This window comes from Oncorhynchus mykiss, chromosome 22 (assembly GCF_057628025.1).
Source record: "Oncorhynchus mykiss isolate SJ-2025 chromosome 22, ASM5762802v1, whole genome shotgun sequence".
NCBI classification, from domain to species: domain Eukaryota; kingdom Metazoa; phylum Chordata; class Actinopteri; order Salmoniformes; family Salmonidae; genus Oncorhynchus; species Oncorhynchus mykiss.
The window spans coordinates 32,069,947-32,090,360 of record NC_143043.1 but is presented as its reverse complement, the minus strand read 5'-3'; the positions used below and the strand labels follow the sequence as shown (position 1 = coordinate 32,090,360).

At 43.2% G+C, this 20,414-nt stretch overlaps 1 protein-coding gene across 2 annotated transcripts in view; it reads left to right on the top strand.

Annotated features, from left to right (window-relative positions):
- LOC110502078 (rho GTPase-activating protein 20) overlaps positions 1-20,414 on the top strand; it is a 107,054-nt gene that overhangs the window by 72,750 nt on the left and 13,890 nt on the right. For both annotated transcript variants that reach the window (XM_036958999.2, XM_036958998.2), the window contains exons 3-8: positions 15,136-15,306; positions 15,952-16,101; positions 17,668-17,709; positions 17,864-17,948; positions 18,039-18,183; positions 20,047-20,235. In XM_036958999.2, the coding sequence (XP_036814894.1) occupies positions 15,136-15,306; positions 15,952-16,101; positions 17,668-17,709; positions 17,864-17,948; positions 18,039-18,183; positions 20,047-20,235 (782 nt within the window). The remainder of the gene's footprint in view (positions 1-15,135; positions 15,307-15,951; positions 16,102-17,667; positions 17,710-17,863; positions 17,949-18,038; positions 18,184-20,046; positions 20,236-20,414) is intronic.

Here is a 20,414-nt window from a genome sequence, read left to right as displayed (position 1 = left end):
GTGTGCCAGAACACAGAACAACTGATGAATTTACAAATGCGCAATACCCACTGAATATAACCAATGTCAGTAAACGTAGGCACAAAAAGGAATAGTTAGTCAAGAACACTCTAGATAACATGTAAACAGCCTAACCAGCACTGCTACGATGAGTAAAATGGTCAGAGTGAGGTGTTCTCTCATTTATGTCTGGAAGTAGCTAGCTAGCAAGCTAGCCAACATTAGCCAGTTAGCTTGGGTGCTTGGTTGGGACAAGCATGCCATGGCAGGCAAACTGCAGAAGGACGAGGAGGCTACAATTCCACATCGTTTATCAGTGCAATTTTGATGGCCAACTAGAAGAAAAAGTTTGACAGGGTTTATCTAATATTCCTTTGTTATATTTGAGCTCATCTTGCTCTGGCTAGCATTAGTTGTTGATGTGCCTAACTGAGGGAGAGACAGCCTACCTTTTCATGGTCGTTTGATTAGTAGGACTGTAAAGTTCTCAAATGTACGAGGACTACCGTGATGTTTACATATAGAATTTTCAGAAATTAATTCAGGTGTATTTTGTGGCTTTTGGCGAATGCGTTGTAATGATCTAAAGTTGCGCTGTTGCAACTTCCTGTAAACACAGTCCAGTTCAAAGTGAATGATGGCAGGCCCTACTGCCCGTAAACACACAGTCCAGTTCAAATTGAATGAAGGAAGGTCCGTGTGGCAAATGGCTTGTTTATATAAAGGCTTGCTGCAGCTCTGATTGACTATAGCTCACCGGTCTGTGTAGACTCTAGTCCAGGACAAGACAGCTGTTTTTAGTCTGTTTTATTTACAGCAGTGTCTATTAATTGTCCAAACGCACGGCCGCTTTCTCCACTCTATATTACTAAAGAATTTTCACAAAAATTTTATTTTTATTTTTTATTTTTTATTTTTTTTACCTTTATTTAACCAGGAAAGTCAGTTAAGAAATAATTCTTATTTTCAATGACGGCCTGGGAACAGTGGGTTAACAACAAGCGCGCTGCAATAAAAAACACAGTTCTACTCACCAGATGATGATCATTTAAAACTTAACTTCTTTTTGAAAGTTATTCTTGTAAAGGGAGACGCTAACAAATTAGCAACAACATCCTATTTGATAACACCTGATGCAGCCACTGCAAAACTAGCCCACAACAAAAGCTAGATTAAATCAGAAGATCACTGAAAATAACATTATAAAATATCATTATTGTTATAATCATTATTTTATAAATCCTTAGCCCTTCTCTGAAGGCATAGAAGGCCCATCGTTCCCTACTGTGTTTGGGTTAGAAATAATTTGTAGAGTGGCTCCATTTTCCCTCAGAATGCATCTTTTCACTATTCTCAATGTCAAAAGAAACCAAATGTTGTTCTAACAAAATTACAATCATGGTCTTGAATTTGACTTGCATTTTTCTGGCCTCGGTCTTGACTCGGTTTTGCCCCTCCTCCCTCCGGTCTCGGTCTGGACTCGGACTCGATTTGCTCCTGTCTTGCTCCTGTCTTGGTCTTGAATTGGTCTCGCTTTTAATGGTCTAGAACACAACACTGGCCACATGACTGCTTTGCTAACACTGATTGGAATATGTTTCGAGACTCCGCCGATAACATTGATGAGCTAACCACCTCAGTCACTGGCTTCATTAGAAAATGCATCATCAACGTTGTACTCACAGTGAGGGTTCGTGAGAAGGGTCTTTAATGCGGTCCACACCCTCAAGGCTGCGGGCCCTGCTGGTATTCCAGGGCATGCACAGTACAGCTGGCAGGCATATTCAGAGTAATTTTCAACCCCTCCTTATCCCAGTCTGTAATCCCCACATGTTTTAAGATGACCACAATCATTCCTGTTCCTAAGAACTATAAGGTTTCATACCACAATGACTACCGCCCTGTAGCACTCACTTCTGTAATCACAAAGTGCTTTGAGAGGCTGGTTATGGCACACATTAACTCCACCATCCAAGCCACCCTAGACCCACTCCAATTTGCATACCGCCCCATCAGATCCATAGACGATGCAGTCTCAATTGCTCTCCACACTACCCTCACTCACCTAGATAAGAGAAATACCAATGTGAGAATGCTGTTCGTTGACTACAGCACAGCGTTCAACACCATTGTCCTCTTCAAGCTCATCACCAAGCTTAGGACTCCTCCCTCTTAGAACACCTCCCTCTGCAACTGGATCCTGGACTTCCTGATGGGCCGACCCCAGGTGGTGAGGGTAGGCAACATCACCTCTGGCACGCTGACCCTTAACACAGGGGCCCCACATAAGCTTAGTGTAAGCTTAGTCCTCTTCTCTACTCCATGTTCACCCATTACTGAGTGGCCACACATGACTCCAACACCATTATCAAGTTTGCTGACGACACCACGGTGGTAGGCCAGATCACCAGACATGTCAGCTCTGCTTTTAGCTCCTAAGAAACTTTGCAGTATTTCATTTTTTTTGTGTGTTATTTCTTACATTATTAGCCCAGTTGTTTGTGTTATTACATACAGCCGGAAATACATTTTGGATATCAGAGCGGCGGTAACTCACCAGCAATACGACCAGGAATATGACTTTCCCGAATTGGATCCTTTGTTCGTACCCCTCAGGGCAATTGAACTTATCCCAGAGGCTGCTCTAAGACGCTGCCGACGGAGAAGAGGTTTTCGGACTGGACTTCTATTACACCATCCACCGCTTCCGATTATGTTACTCGCTAATGTTCAGTCTCTGGACAATAAAGTAGACAAGCTCGGGGCAAGCATCTCCTTCCGGAGAGACATCACAACAATATTATAACCGCCATCGATAAGAGACATTACTGTGCAGCTGTATTCATCGACCTGGCCAAGGCTTTTGACTCTGTCAATCACCACATTCTTTTTGACTGGAATGACTGGAACGAACTGCAAAAATCACAGAAGCTGAAGACTCATATCTCCCTCACTAGCTTTAAGCACCAGCTGTCAGAGCAGCTCACAGATTACTGCACCTGTACATAGCCCATCTGTAAACAGCCCATCTATCTACCTCATCCCCATAGTGTATTTATTTATTTATCTTGCTCCTTTGCACCCCAGTATCTCTACTTGCACATTCATCTTCTGCACATCTACCATTCCAGTGTTTAACTGCTATATTGTAATTACTTCGCCACCATGGCCTATTTATTGCCTTAACTCCCTTATCTTACCTCATTTGCACTCACTGTATATAGACTTTCAAAAAAATTATTATACTGTATTATTGACTGTATGTTTTGTTAATTCCATGTGTAACTCTGTGTTGTTGTATGTGTCGAATTGCTATGCTTTATCTTGGCCAGGTAGCTGTTGCAAATGAGAACTTGTTCTCAACTAGCCTACCTGGTTAAATAAAGGTGAAATAAAAATCAGCGACTATAACATACTCTGTTTCACGGAATCATGGGTCTCTCCAGATATACTGTTCCCATCGATACAGCCAGCTGGGTTCTCAGTACATTGCACAGACAGGAATAAAGAACTCTCTGGGAAGAAGAAAGGCGGGGGTGTATTTTTCATGATTAACTACTCATGGTGTGATTGTGATAACGTACAGAAACTCAAGTCCTTGAGTTTCTAGAATACCTCACAGTCAAATGATGACCGTATTACCGCTGAAGAGAATTCTCCTCGGTTAATAATCACACCTGTGTATATTTCCCCTCAAGCCGATACCACGACGGCCCTCAAGGAACTACACTGGACTTTTTGCAAACTGGAAACCACATATCCTGTGGCAACATTTATTGAAGCTGGGGATTTTAACAAAGCAAATTTGAGGAAAACACTATTGAAGTTCTATCAACACATTCACTGTAGTACTCGAGCTGCTAAAACACTCAACCACCGCTACTCCAACTTCCGGGATGCCTCAAAGGCCCTCCCCCGCCCTCGCAGATCATGAATACATTTTGCTCATCCCTTCCTATAGTCAGAAACTCAAACATGAAGTACCCGTGCTAAGGTCTATTCAATGCCGGTCTGATCAATCAGTCCCCTCTTGCTGCAAGATGTCCACCATTGTTACAATGGCTTGTAATTGGAATATAAAGGGAATACCTCCCAGATTGCAGTTCCTAGGGCTTCCACTAGATGTCAACAGTCTTTAGAAAGAGTTTCAGGCTTGTGTTTTGAAAAATTAGCTGGAATTTGTAGTTGTTCTAAATGGCTACCATTTTGGCTGTAGTGTTCTTTGCCCGTTCCGGTGAGGGTGCGTACTTCTTTATTTATCTCCGGTAATGGTCTCCGGAATTCTCTGTCTTAAATTTGATTATTTATTTACATATTAGGGTACCTGAGGATTTATTAGGAACGTTGTTTGATATGTTTGGAAGAAGTTTATTGGTAACTTACTGGATTCATTTGTATGCATTTTGAACGAGGGAAACCGGTGGATTACTGAGTCAAGCGCACCAATGAAACTGACGTTTTTGGGATATAAAGAAGGACTTTATCGAACAAAATGACAATTTGTTATGTAGCTGGGACCCTTGTGATTGCAACCAGATGAAGATCTTCAAAGGTAAGTGATTTATTTTATCGCTATATCTGACTTTCGGGATGCCTCTGCTTGGTTGGAAAATGAATGTGATGCTTTTGTGTGTGGGGCGCTGTCCTCAGATAATTGCATGGTGTGCTTTCGCCGTAAAACCTTTTTCAAAATCTGACAAAGCGGCTGGATTAACAAGAAGTTAAGCTTCTAACTGATGTATAACACTTTTATTTCACCGGATGTTGGCCAGGTGGGACGTTAGCATCCCAATGATCCGCAAGAAGTTCACACCGGCCGTCCTACAATCTAAGCTAGATGCCCTCAATCTCACACAAATTATCAAGGTACCTACCAGGTACAACCCTAAATATATAAACATGGGCACCCTCATAGATATCATTCTGACCAACTTGCCCTCCAAATATACCTCTGCTGTCTTCAACCAGGATCTCACGATCACTACCTCATTGCCTGCATCCGTAATGGGTCCACGGTCAAACGACCACCCCTCATCACTGTCAAACGCTCCCTAAAATCCTTAATCGAGCAGGCCTTTCTAATCAACCTGGCCCGGGTATACTGGAAGGATATTGACCTCATCCCATCAGTAGAGGATGCCTGGTTGTTCTTTAAAAGTGCTTTCCTCTCCATCTTAAATAAGCACGCCCCATTCAAAAATGTAGAACTAAGAACAGATATAGCCCCTGGTTCACTCCTGACTTGAATGCCCTTGATCAGCACAAAAACATCCTGTGGTTACTGCATTAGCATCGAATAGCCCCCGCGATATGATAGGTTAGGTGATCCCCACTCATCCTTGACTTCGGCGATGTCATTTACAAAATAGCCTGGATGTAGTCTAATTGGATGTAGTCTATCACAGTGTGACCTTTAGTTTTGTCACTAAAGCCCCATATATACTACCCACCACTGCGACCTGTATGCTCTTGTTGGCTGGCCATCACTACATATCCGTCACCATACCCACTGGCTCCAGGTCATCTATAAGTCTTTGCTAGGTAAAGCCCTTATCTCAGCTCACTGGTCACGATAGCAACTCCCACCTGTAGCATGCACAGGTATATTTCACTGGTCATCCACAAAGCCAACACCTGCTTTGGCCGCCTTTCCTTCCAGTTCTCTGCTGTCAATGGCTGGAACGAATTGCAAATGTCACTGAAGCTGAAGAACATATCTCCCTCACTAACTATAAGCATCAGCTATAAGAGCAGCTTACCAATCACTGCACCTGTACACAGCCCATCTGTAAATAGCCCACAAAACTACCTCATCCCCATATTGTTATTTTTTTTGCTCTTTTGCACTCCAGAATTTCTACTTGCACATCATCATCTGGACATCTATTACTCCAGTGTTAATGCTAAATTGTAATTATTTCGCCAGTATGGCCTATTTATTGCCTTACCTCCCTAATCTTACTACATTTGCACACACTGTATATAGATTTTTCTATTGTGTTATTGACTGTACGTTTGTTTATCCCATGTGTAACTCTGTGTTGAGGTTTTTGTCACACTGCTTTGCTCTATCTTGGCCAGGTCGCAGTCGTAAATGAGAACTTGTTCTCAACTGGCCTACCTGGTTAAATAAAGGTGAAAAAATAAATAAATAAATAAATAAATAAAATGTGGTACTGGAACTGACCTGTATAATATGGTATGCTTACTTACCTTATCATGTTCTACTTATTTTTATTTCTTGTGTGTTTTTGTCCTACCTTGTTATTTTTAGTATTACATTGTCATTGATTACTGCATTGTTGGGTTTAGAGCTTGCAAGAAAGGCATTTCACTGTACTTATGTATGTGACATTAGAACTTGGAAATGTAATATCTTACACACCAAACTAACATTATTGCAGAGTTAGAGAGACTAGAGTAGAGAAACCTTGTCCTGTCCTGGTGTTATTGGACATGTTTATGTGTTTTCTAGTGCTAACTGTTTACTCAGTTAGTGTAGGCTGAGCTGGAGCATGTTGTGTGAAACTGGACCACATAGGAGTGTTGAGCTGAACGCTGTTGACGCTTTAATGGTTCATTGCTCTCGTGGCTGGAGGTATTGTGTGTCTGAGTGTAGAGAGAAAGTGTGAGTGTGAGAGAGAGAGCAAGCGAATTGCAGACACTTAGTGAGAGTGTCTGTGGTGGAGACATTCTCAGGAGCGAAGGAGACTGGGTTAATGCTCTAAGCCTTGACCTCTAACTCCTTGTCAGGAGGTGCAGAGAATGACGGGGGTCACCAGGGTCAAGGGGGTTCTCCAGGGAAGGGCTTGTCCAGAGAGCGTGGCATGGTGCTAGAGGTGGCATGGTGCTATCATGTGATTCACAGTGGGGAGAAGTTAAAGGTCAGGGAAGCGAGGCGTGTTGGATGAGATGAAGACATCTCTCTCTCTCTCTCTCTTCAACTCACTAATCTACGCATTCCCTCTCTCTTTCTTTGTCTGTCTCTCTCTCTGTCTGTCTCTCTTTCTCTCGATCTATCTCTTTCTCTATTTTTCTCTGTCTCTCTCTCCAAATGATTTACTTTTCTTCAGGGAAACACACTACTCTGCTATAAATTCTTTGCTGGCCCAGGTGATTCCTGCCTGCTTTTATCATCAAGCCTAGAGTTTCTGTGTGGTGACTCTGTCCTTTCGCTCAGGCACTTACGTCACCCCTCCCCCTTTCACCTCATCTAGAAGTCGCCTCACTCTGCTCCAGCTTTACCACTCCAGGGCTACAGTCAGTCCCTACTGAGGCACAGCACAATATGGCCTGCAGCAGTGAAATGGATATGGGAGGAGGGGAATATTATAAACTTAACGTAGTTTTAGCAATAATGACCCTGTTTTTAATGGCCACCAGCCACCGTGTCACCATGCAGGAGACATTTCCTGATATGGAGAGTTTTATAAGACAGTGCTTCATTTCTCATATTATTCCCAATCACATGGAGTCATTTACTACCTTCTACAGCTGGAGTTATATGCAATCTATACATATTCACTATAGTCATTGTCCACACTAAAACTTATGCATGTACAGTACATGCCTCCATTTGTCCTTCCATATTCTACCTCCTCATTCTCAACAACCATGGCACCCTCCAGAACTCCTTCTACCATATGTATGAGAGACAAGGTCTGTTGCCCTTGCTTTCTATTAAAACCATGAAGTGAGTTTTGGAAAGATCACACTGATGTTATTTTTATAAGACCCCATCTCCCCTGCTACGGGGTCCACTCTATGAGTCACTGGATACACTAGATGACTCATATTAGATAAGGAAAGATTGTGAACCAAAGAGAGGTGTGTGTGCGTGTGCGTGCGTGCGTGCGTGAGAAGTGAGTGTAGTCCCCTCGGTCAGATAGTGTGGATTATAAATCCATGTCAGTAGTGATGTCTTCATTCAAGACGTAACCATGGAGAATTGGCAGCAGTGTATTGGTGCCTTGTGCACTTCGACTTAGGTCTTTCACCGTGAGTTGACAGGACGGCTAACACACACACACTACGCCGTCAATCACACCACTTTGCAGAGTGTCACTGGTGTTGGTTTGGACAGTGTTTGACTGGAGGAGAAGTCAAGCTATTGCTAATACTTGTTTCTGAGACATGCAACACACACACCATCAGGTCCAAACACACTGTTTGATTTCATCACCCGGTCAAAGTTCAAACATTACATAAGTCAATGAGATTTGTGTAAAGTCCCCCCTTCCTGTCTCTTGACAAGGGGTTGCAATTAATTTGCTTTTCCCTTAGATTGTTGTCATAACCTACAAAACTTTTTGTGCCCCTAAGATAAGTCAAGCACTACTTGGGGTTGGACAGGTGCAGACAAATTGATAATAAATTGAAAGATATTGGTCGCTGGGCCTCAATAACAAATGTGTTGAAATATGCAGGAGAGCTGTTGGCCATTTATTGTTGGAGTGGAGATGACAGGCAGACAGCAGTACACACACACACAAACACACATATGTTAACTAGAGCAAAGCAAAAGGACAGTGTTATATATGGATGTATAATGTCTGCCTAGGGGATGCAGTGCACGAGTATCATTCTAGAGCTTTTCGCTGAGCTACAGAAAATCTTCGTCCCATCAAAACACAAGGGGAGTTAAGATGTTGATAGAACAGGGGTGTGGGTGTGTCATCTGAGGGACATGTCCTCTTGGTCTGGTTACAACACACATCTGGACCAGGGCGACCTCATCTCCTGGCAGCAGCCTCCAGTAACCTTGACACACCCCACCTCCGTGTGTTTGCGTGTGTGTGTGAGAAAGAGAGAGACTACAGAAAGCCAGTGTGACCATAATCAGGATAAGTAGTAATGGAGGTGAATAGGGATATTTACATATCGTGATATTATTTTGGACAATATTATGTAGATACTTTTACTCCAAGTATTGATTTGTAGTTGTTGATTTTGCTAGATAGCGCTAGCTTGAGATAGTCGGCTGTACCTGCGCCAAAACTCCAGTATTTTTCATCCTATAGCTTGTTCTCCATCTTCTTTTTAAATAGTGAGCCAACATGACTGAGGCCCCCAAAAGTATAATGCCCCCTCTTGTCTCTCTGCAGCAGTCATATAGTGAGCAATATGTATGGAACATCAAATCACAATATAATCGCAGGATCGAATCTCAAAACATACAGAATCATGTCAATCATGAGAATGTATTGATAATATCGTATTGTGAGGTCCCTGGCAATTACCAGGCTTAGATAAGAGGGTGGTGCCACTCATTAGGCATTCTGTTTGGCTAGTAGGGCTCATCAATATTCACCATTCTCTCCCTAAAGGCATGCTGGGACATTAGTATGCTGTGTTGTGCTGTTGTCTCCCAGGGTTGGGTTTAGAGACCTTATCCCACAGCAGCCCCCCGAGAATAAACAACAAGCATTGTCTATGAAAAGTCAACATCTCGCTCCACAGGACTGTTCCCTAACAAAGATGGCCATGTATATGTGGTGTGTAGATGCAAACGGCCTCTATGCCCAATTTATCAACATCACATGACACAATGGGATTGTTAGTCAGTCATCCATCAGCTTCAGTGGACCAGGAGCTCAGCTGCCAATCAACCATTCAGGGGGAGGGGGGCTGAATATGGAAGTCTGGTATCTTTATAGAGGGAGAGAGCCAGGGAGAGATATTACAGGAAGGTGTTCTGTGTGTGTGGGGGTTCTATGACATAGGCATTTCCCAGATATATTAAGAAAAGCATGTAGAGAAGAAGGTGATATGGTCCTATGTTTATATATTATCCCAGCCCCCGTCCCCGCAGGAGGCCTTTTGGTAGGCCGTCATTGTAAATAAGAATTTGTTCTCAACTGACTTGCCCAGTTAAATAAAGGTTAAATAAATAAAAATCTAATTATAATATCGCGTTGAAGCTCATCTTTTGTCTGTTATGGTGTTGATTACGGTTATATTCCAGAATTTTTAGGGGGGTACGAGGATATGAACCTCCCCAATTTTCCCTCCTACAAATTCCAACCTGGTTTTGAATCATGGTTTCTGCCTTTAAAAGTCATCCAGAAGCAATGAGTCAATAGCAAACTGAAGACCTTAGTCTGTGATTGAATTGGTTTTCTAGTTCCCTCGTTCTTTTTGGAATAAAAAGAGTTGTAAAAAGACCAAGGTACTTCAGAGTCAGTCAGTCTTCCGTTAGTTAATTACTGACAGTACATAACTGATTAATTACACGAGTCAATGGGAAAGGTATGTGTTTTTGACTGACTATGGAATATGCATGTGGAGGGATATTCCATGGCAAGCTTTTGGTGCTTCCAAGTGTTGGGAGGGAACTGTTTGAATGGAATTCTCTGGGGTTGGGGGTCAAGATGATGGGTGTGTGTGTGTGTGTACAGGGTCATTATCTCTTGAATGTGAGCTGAGAATCGGATCTCACAGCCTGATGTAAACAGGAAAGGACAGAGCCCTGCAACGATTTCCTTTGTTCCCCGTATAAATGACAACTTGTTCCATCTGCTGTACTTGCCCATGGCAGATATTGACATCATTCAGGAAGATGTATCTTTCTCTAGAACCTGATACAGTGGTTATATCTGTGTATTTCTGTGTTTTTCATGATCGGATGACTGTCATTGTTCTCTTCCCGCTCTTGGACAAGTTGTCCCTTCCAAAGTTAACACACACATCTTCTTGATATTCTAATAATAATAATATCCAGGAAAAGTTATTCTCTTGTTCAAGTGGATATACACTACATGACCAAAAGTATGTGGACAGCTGCTCATCGAACATCTCATTCTTAAATCATGGGCATTAGTATGGAGTTGGTCCCCCCCTTTGCTGCTATAACAGCCTCCGCTCTTCTGGGAAGGCTTTACACTAGATGTTGGAACATTGCTACGGGGACTTGCTTCCATTCAGCCACAAGAACATTAGTAAGGTTGGGCAATGATGTTGGGCGATTAGGCCTGGCTTGCAGTCTGCGTTCCAATTCATCCCAAAGGTGTTCGATGGGATTGAGGTCAGGGCTCTGTGCAGGCCAGTCAAGTTCTTCCACACTGTTCTCGACAAACCATTTCAGAATGGACCTCGCTTTGTGCATGGGGGCATCCAACTGTGGCCACGAAGTTGAAAGCACAGAATCGTCTAGAATGTCATTGTATGCTGTACCGTTAAGATTTCCCTTTACTGGAACTAAGGGGTTCTAGCCTGAACCATGAAAAACAGCCCTAGGCCATTATTTCTCCTGTTTGTTTATGAAGATTGCATGGCTGTGTGCTTGAGCAACGGGTGTGGCTGAAATAGCCGAATCAACTAATTTGAAGGGGTGTCCACATACGTTTGTATATATAGTGTATTTTCTAATAGTGTGTTTGATAAACCCTATCTACTGATCTGTGGCTAACTCACACGTACATGTATATACACAACATGGCCAAAAGTATGTAGACACCCCTTCAAGTGAGTGGATTTGGCTATTTCAGCCACACCCGTTGCTAACAGGTGTATAAAATTGAGCACACAGCCGTGCAATCTCCATAGACAAGCATGGGCAGTAGAATGGCCCATATTGAAGAACTCAGTGACTTTCAACGTGGCATCGTCATAGGATGTCACCTTTCCAACAAGTCAGTTCTTCCAAATTCTGCTTGGCTAGAGCTGCCCCGGTCAACTGTAAGTGCTGTTATTGTGAAGTGGAAACATCTAGGAGCAATAACTGCTCAGCCGTGAAGTGGCTGAGTGCTGAAGCAGGTAAAAGCAGGTAAAAATCATCTTTCCTCGTTTGCAATACTCACTACCAAATTCCAAACTGCCTCTGGAAGCAACGTCAGCACAAGAACCGTTTGTCGGGAGCTTCATGAAATGGGTTTCCATGGCCCGAGCAGCCGCACACAAGCCTAAGATTACCAAGCGTCGGCTGGAGTGGTGTAAGGCTGTTTTTTTCGATCGGTGTTTAATAACTTGACTGGCCTGCACAGAGACCTCAACCCCATCGAACACCTTTGGGATGAAATGGAACACCGACTTCAAGGAAGGCCTAATTGCCCAACATCACTGCCCAACCTCACTAATGATCTTGTGGCTGAATGGTAGCAAGTCTCCGCAGCAATCTTCCAACATCTATTGGAAAGCCTTCCGAGAAGGGTGGAGGTTGTCATACCAGCAAAGGTGGAACAAACTACATATTAATACCATGATTTTGGAATGAGATATTCAACGAGCAGGAAATGTAGTGGACCTTAACAGTAGTCCAGTGTTTAGCCATGCAAAATGTGTTGTGTTTAATAAAGACTGAAGGAGATGATTGACTCCCTCCTCTTTGTCAGCATTACATTTACATTGTAGGTATTTATCAGACAATCTTATCAAGAGCGAATTACATAGTGAATGGATACATTTTCATAATTTTTCATACTGGTCCCCTGTGGGAATCGAACCCACAACCCTGACGTTGCAAGCACCATGCTCTACCAACTGAGCAAATCAGCCACACATGCATGTACACACAAACGGGTGCACACACACCCATCATCACCCATTAGGGGCGGCAGGTAGCCTAGTGGTTAGAGCATTGGAAAAGCAACCGAAATGTTGCAAGATTGAATCCCCGAGCTGACAAGGTAAGAATCTGCCGTTCTGCCCCTGAACAATGCAGCACTGTTCCTAGGTTGTCATTGAAAATAAGAATTTGTTCTTAACTGACTTGCCTAGTTAAATAAAGGTAAAAAAAATATATAAAAAAATCTTAGTCCCCAACCCAAGAGAATTCCCTTCAAACAGTTCCCTCCCAACACTGGGAAGCACCAAAAGCTTGCCATGGAATATCCCTCCACATGCATAGTCATTCAAAAACACAGATACTGTACCTTTCCCATTGACTTGTGTAATTAATCAGTTACCTACTGTAAAGAATTAACTAATGGAAGACTGACTGTCTGAAGTGCCTTGGTCTTTGTCTTTGACATTATTTTACAAATTACATTATCCCAGCCACACGAGGATAACACCATCTGTCTAATGTCACAGCTCAGATCGCCACTCTATACATACACCAGGGCTGTAAGGCTATGTAAGCCCTAGCTGAGGAAGTGGATAACCTTGTTAAAATGAGACTAGGAGGTCATTGGGAATGCCTATAGGGAGCACTGGGTTCATTCATTCCCAAAGATTGGAAAGCAGCTGCGGTCATCCCCCTCTTCAAAAGGGGGGGAACACTCTTGACCCAAACTGCTACAGACCTATATCTATCCTACCCTGCCTTTTATGAGGTCTTCGAAAGCCAAGTCAACAAACAGATTACCGACCATTTCGAATCCCACCATACCTTCTCCGCTATGCAATCTGGTTTCAGAGCTGGTCATGGGTGCACCTCAGCCACGCTCAAGGTCCGAAACGATATCTTAACCGCCATCGATAAGAAACAATACTGTGCAGACGTATTCATTGACCTAGCCAAGGCTTTCGACTCTGTCAATCACCACATCCTCATCGGCAGACTTGATAGCCTTGGTTTCTCAAATGATTGCCTCGCCTCGTTCACCAACTACTTCTCTGATAGAGTTCAGTGTGTCAAATCGAAAGGCCTGTTGTCCGGGCCTCTGGCAGTCTCTATGGGGGTGCCACAGGGTTCAATTCTTGGACTCACTCTCTTCACTTTATACATCAATGATGTCGCTCTTGCTGCTGGTGAGTCTCTGATCCACCTCTACGCAGACGACACCATTCTTTATACTTCTGGCCCTTCTTTGGACACTGTGTTAACAACCCTCCAGACGAGCTTCAATGCCATACAACTCTCCTTCCTTGGCCCCCAATTGCTCTTAAATACAAGTCAAACTAAATGCATGCTCTTCAACCGATCGCTGCCTGCACCTGCCCGCCCGTCCAACATCACTACTCGGTTCTGACTTAGAATATGTGGACAACTACAAATACCTAGGTGTCTGGTTAGACTGTAAACTCTCCTTCCAGACTCACATCAAACATCTTCAATCCAAAGTTAAATCTAGAATTGGCTTCCTATTTCGCAACAAAGCATCCTTCACTCATGCTGCCAAACATACCCTTGTAAAACTGACCATCCTACCGATCCTCGACTTCGGCGTTGTCATTTACAAAATAGCCTCCAACACCCTACTCAATAAATTGGATGCAGTCTATCACAGTGCCATCCGTTTTGTCACCAAAGCCCCATATACTACCCACCACTGCGATCTGTATGCTCTCGTTGGCTGGCCCTCGCTTCACACTCGTCGCCAAACCCACTGGCTCCAGGTCGTCTACAAGAACCTGCTAGGTAAAGTCCCCCCTTATCTCAGCTCGCTGGTCACCATAGCAGCACCCGCCTGTAGCACGTGCTCTAGCGGGTATATCTCTCTGGTCACCCCCAAAACCAATTCTTCCTTCGGCCGCCTCTCCTTCCAGTTCTATGCTGCCAATGACTGGAACGAACTACAAAAATCTCTGAAACTGGAAACACTATTCTCAAAACACTTAGCTTTAAGAACCAGCTGTCAGAGCAGCTCACATATTATTGCACCTGTACATAGCCCATCTATAATTTAGCCCAAACAACTACCTCTTCCCCTACTGTATTTATTTATTTTGCTTCTTTGCACCCCATTATTTCTATCTCTACTTTGCACATTCCTTCACTGCAAATCTACCATTCCAGTGGTTTACTTGCTATATTGTATTTACTTTGCCACCATGGCCTTATTTTTGCATTTACCTTCCTTATCTCACCTTATTTGCTCACATTGTAAATAGACTTATTTTTCTACTGTATTATTGACTGTATGTTTGTTTTACTCCATGTGTAACTCTGTGTTGTTGTATGTGTCGAACTACTTTGCTTTATCTTGGCCAGGTCGCAATTGTAAATGAGAACTTGTTCTCAACTTGCCTACCTGGTTAAATAAAGGCGAAATAAATAAATGAAGAAAATAAATAAATTACACAACCAAAGGGACCCACACTTCCTCTCCCTCTGACCACAAACAGTAATCATCCTGACCCATTCGCCCATTGGGAGCTAACCTGAAATGATCCCTCTACTGTATGTTGAACTGGTTGTTCCAACCCCATGTGATGTGTTTACCTGGTTATTCTAACATGTATGTGTGTTGACAGGGAGAACTGCCTGTCTCCGGTCAGCCCAGAGACGTGTCCCCTGGTGCAGGCGTTCCTCTCCCCAGGCAGGGTGTTCCTGGCCCACGCCCACACCCAGCTGAAGACTGGCCTGCAGACGCAGGAGAGACACCTCTTCCTCTTCACTGACACACTCCTCGTCGCCAAGGCCAAGTGAGTCTGTGTGTGTCTGTGAGAGGGGGGGGGGGGGGGAGCAAAAAAGCGGAAGGCAACTGCTAAAAACTGCATTCCATCCCTCTCTTCCCTACTCAAGTCTAAAACCCTGTCTCCCGGGACTGTGAGCCCTATACTTCCCTCCCTCCCTCCCCTCCTATCGTTTCTATCCGGCCTATAATTACCTCTCAGCCAATTAAATCCATCTGAGGCCGTGCCCAGATCAGAGACCACTCATCAGGGCCAGAGGGGCTCCCCACCCAGAACACAACCTTCAGGCAATGCTCCAGATATTTTCAGGGTGTTGATGCAACATTGCTGTGATGTTGTGGCAGCAAAACAGGGCCTCTCTCTCCAACCAACTGTATATTCAACATCATGTGCCTCTGGGTGGAGCTGACCCATACATAGTGGAGACAGCTATAATTGGCTTTATTACATTCTGGGTTAAAAAGAGTATGATAGGAAAGTGTGTGTGTATCGGGGGTGTTCACAGACATAGACACGTGTACATACAGCAGGTTTGCTGTAGGAATGTTGAGAATTCCACCATGGCTATTAATAAATGTATGTGCTCAGAAACGTGATTCTGCGCGTGTATGCTTGTGTGTTAAACTGTGTGTGACCCTCTCATGTTTGCTGCAGGTCATCCACACACTTTAAACTGAAGGCTCAGGTGCGATTGTGTGAGATGTGGACAGCAGGCTGTATGGAGGAGGTGTGTGAGGGCAGCACCAGTCTAGACAGGAGCTTTGTCATGGGCTGGCCTACCTTCAACTGTGTCGCCACATTCAGGTACACACACACACACACACACACACACACACACACACACACACACACACACACATGCTTACTGTATGTAGTGAGAATGTCCCTTTAATAAATCCTCATTGAGTATGTAGTATGTACGCAAAATTTCCTTCCGTAGGAAGGCTGGGAAAGGACATGAATATTCATGCTAGCTGCCGGAATGAGCAGTTAGCACTGACCGAACAACTTGGGAAATGCAGCGTCAGCTTGATCACCAAATTAATTGGGAAATAAATGAAAGCCTCACCAGCTAGTGACCAACCTATTTTAGTTTCACTGTCCGATCATTCAAAAAACAAGCCCACAAATAGTTATTTTTACCTTTCCACAAACGGTCTGGTATGTGTTGCTTGATGGTATGCTTGGTATGAGCAAGTTAACCAAAATGTATCAAAGAATAGGTAATGCGTCCACAATTAGTTACTGCCTGGCCAGTGATATAGCTAACTACATTTCAGTAATTAGCTATCCTCCTAAATGCGGTGGTCAGTGTGTAAACTAAAAATGAGTTGAAATGATTTGTCTGAATATGAACTAGTCACCAGATATTGTTGCCCATGATGTAATCATGTCTAACCAGTTGGCTAATGTATCTTATGTGCCCATAAGCTCTAGATAGCTGTGTCTTGGCATCCATGATTAGTGAGCTAGCTAGCTAGTTTGGCTACTGCATGGACAGTGTGAGCTAGCATGCTAGCTAGCCAGTAAGCTAGCTACATTTCAGTCAATAGCTATCCTTCTAAATGTGCTGGTCACTGGATGAGTTGAACATATTTGTCTGAAAACAAGTTAGTAGCCAGTTGTTGTTGCCCATGGTGGAATAATATCTAACCCACTGGCTCCTGAATCCTATGTCCCCATGAGGTCTCGAGTCTAGCTAACTTTAGGTAGCACTTTGCTATCTGAGCTGTTTTATAAGAAAACGGCTGATAGCAAGCCCTCCTCTGCGACAATGTTATTGGGGCGTTAGAATTTCAGATTCATATGTCATTTTTATGTTAACTGTCATTCAATGTCGTGGTTACTACTGGTTTCAGACCCGAGTTGAAAGAAATTGTTTGCCATGTTTTGGTGAGCGGTCAGAGTGACGTCACGCACCCAAGAATCCTCAACCAATCACCCGACAGATATTAATGACTTTGCCTCCGGGTACCGTACGAAAGGAAATTTAGTGTACAGTACAGGACTGTCTCAGAAAAAGAACAACCACTAGAACAGTAAATTATCATCCCAACACCGCACCACAACCAGAGTCATATTCCTAGTAAAAAAAAAAATACTCTGACCACAGAGAGCTAGTTGTTATAAAATATCACAAATACACTATATGCCTTGATACCAGGAATTCATAGAAAAAATACAGTTTTACAGGGACACGTTATCAGAGAGCTAGTTGTTATACAATATCACAAATACACTATATGCCTTGATACCAGGAATTCATAGAAAAAATACAGTTTTACAGGGACACGTTATGTGAGAGAAGATGAGAAAAATAATATTGGTTATCCGACTTCATTTTCTATCTCTCTCTCTGTCTGTCTGCAGTTCTGTGGAGCACAAGGAGAAGTGGCTTTTTCTCATCAAAAGGTAACCAGAAATGACGGATGACAATATTGTTCATAACTTCCTCTGATACTAATAGTCTATGGCTTGACTTCAGTGGCTTGAATAATGTGTTTAGTCTTGCTTGTGTTAAAGAAGGTATTGTTTTTTATGCTAACTTCCTCCTTCGTTCCTCTAGTCGAATAAACGAAGAGAAAGAGAAGGATGACCCCAAGACCATTCCTCTGAAGATATTTGCAAAGGACATTGGGAATTGTGCTTATGTAAGTACTGTTTATGTATGGGTGCAGGTGTGTGTGTGTGTGTGTTCCGTCATGTGTGTGCATTTTTCAAATGTTTTTGTCTTCCCCCAGGCTAAGACTCTAGCTGTAAGTAATACAGACAGCACCACTGATGTCATCCAAATGGCACTACAGCAGTTTGGCATTTCGGGCTGTGTGAAAGACCACCAGTTGTGGGTGAGCTCCATTAAAGATGACTCCCCCTACCCGCTCATTGGTGAGTTCAACTCCTTTACCCTACAACCCATTACACTCACATTAAACCCAGCCATATCTCTCTTGTTTAGTTTACGGTACAAGTTGACCCTAGTCAGTGGTCAAGGGAAACTTTTACAATACGTACTCAGTACCTACTCAACCTACACTACCGTTCAAAAGTGGGGTCACTTAAAAATGTCCTTGTTTTTGAAAGAAAATTTTAAAAATTGTACATTAAAATAACATCAAATTGATCATAAATACAGTGTAGACATTGTTAATGTTGTAAATGACTATTGTAGCTAGAAACTGCAGATTTTTTATGGAATATCTACATAGGCGTACAGAGGCCCATTATCAGCAACCATCACTTCTGTGTTCCAATGACACGTTGTATTAGCTAATCCAAGTTTATCATTTTAAAAGGCTAATTGATCATTAGAAAACCCTTTTTCAGTTATGTTAGCACAGCTGAAAACTGTTGTTCTGCTTAAAGAAGCAATAAAACTGGCCTTCTTTAGACTAGTTGAGTATCTGGAGCATCAGCATTTGTGGGTTCGATTACAGGCTCAAAATGGCCAGAAACAAATAACTTTTTTCTGAAACTCGTCAGTCTATTCTTGTTCTGAGAAATGAAGGCTGTTCCATGCGAGAAATTGGCAAGAAACTGAAGATCTTGTACAACGCTGTGCACTACTCCCTTCACAGAACAGCGCAAAATGGCTCTAACCAGAATAGAAAGCGGAGTAGGAGGCCTCGGTGCGCAGATGAGCAAGAGGACAAGTACATTAGAGTGTCTAGTTTGAGAAACAGACGCCTCACAAGTCCTCAACTGTCAGCTTCATTAAATAGTACCTGCAAAACACCAATGCCATCCTGTCTTTCATGTTGAAGAAACGGTCTATCACTCTGTCATACAGTACATGCCTTTATTTTTTGTTGTCGTAGTCTACCTGGCAAAAATGCTTGCTCGCTAGTCTAGCTTCTATTCATGGGCAATGTTCGCTAGTTAACACTAGCCTTCTATATCTAGCTACATATTGAACTTCCATCCTCTCAGGCCAGGGGCACAACAATGTATGAATTAATGGTTGGATCAGAATCGGCGTTATAATCATTGGCCATTACGGAGAATTAAGTTAAACCACAAGTCCAAATCCCTATCTCCATCCATGGCTAATTTAGGAAAGGGACAGTTTTAGCCAGGTGGCTAACTAGCCACCGGAGGACAACAACACAACGAGATGCAACAATTCACATTTTTTGTCACTGACGTATTCTCTCAATGGGATTTGATAGGAGTAATGCCAAATCCAAGCTGGCTTTCCTTGACACTTTTTTTGGTGCGTCAGGACCATTCACAGCTGAGCTTGCTCAGTTTAGCTCGTTTATTGGCAAAAAAACCCGAATCAATTGTCAAGGCAGGCCAGATGCTCGTAAGCTTCCCTTGCCTTCAATGCTATGATAGGTAGCAACAATGTCATACTTGTTTGGACCAGACAGCATCAGATAGATGGCCTACACGTAGAGAGACAGAAGGATGCTGTTTCGCTCGCTCTGATGCTTTCTCCTGTGTGAGATACATTCAGCCTCTTGCAAATAGAAGGACAATTATGAAACAAATTATTTCTATTTTTTTTCTGGAAGCCTGGCCTCCCTTGGCATCCATGAATACATGCCAGTTTACCTTCTCCAACCTTTTACTCTGGAGTCAAAAGTTGCTCTGTTTTTTTTGTTTTTTTACGCAAAGAGGTATTTTCCTCCAGTTATTGACATAATGATGAGGTAGATAAGAGACTAGCTGGGCGTACTGTAAACCTGGCTTGGTCACACCTCCAGTGAGACTCATGAACCCTGACCTCTAACATCTTGACCCTCTCAGGGCACGAGTTTCCTTTCAGTATCAAGATGAGTCACATTCGGGATGGAGGAGGTGGTGGAGGGAAGGATGCAGTTCCTTCTCCAGAGGGCCAGGGGGTGATGCTGCTGGACCAGTGTCTCCCTCCAGACACCCAGTGCCAGTTCATCCTCAAGTCCAGCCGGGTGGGTCCCAAACAGGCTCTGCTCTTAGGTAAGTGCCCCTTTACACACTGTGACCGACTCAACAGAAAGAAAAAAATGTGTCTCCTCCCCTTTGCCCTTGTTTACTTCATACCTCCTTTTTTTGTTGTTGCCTCAAACGTCTTTTATTCCATACTTTCAGAGAGAGTGAGAGAAAAAGTGAACATAGAGAGTGTGTGTGAGAGTGTT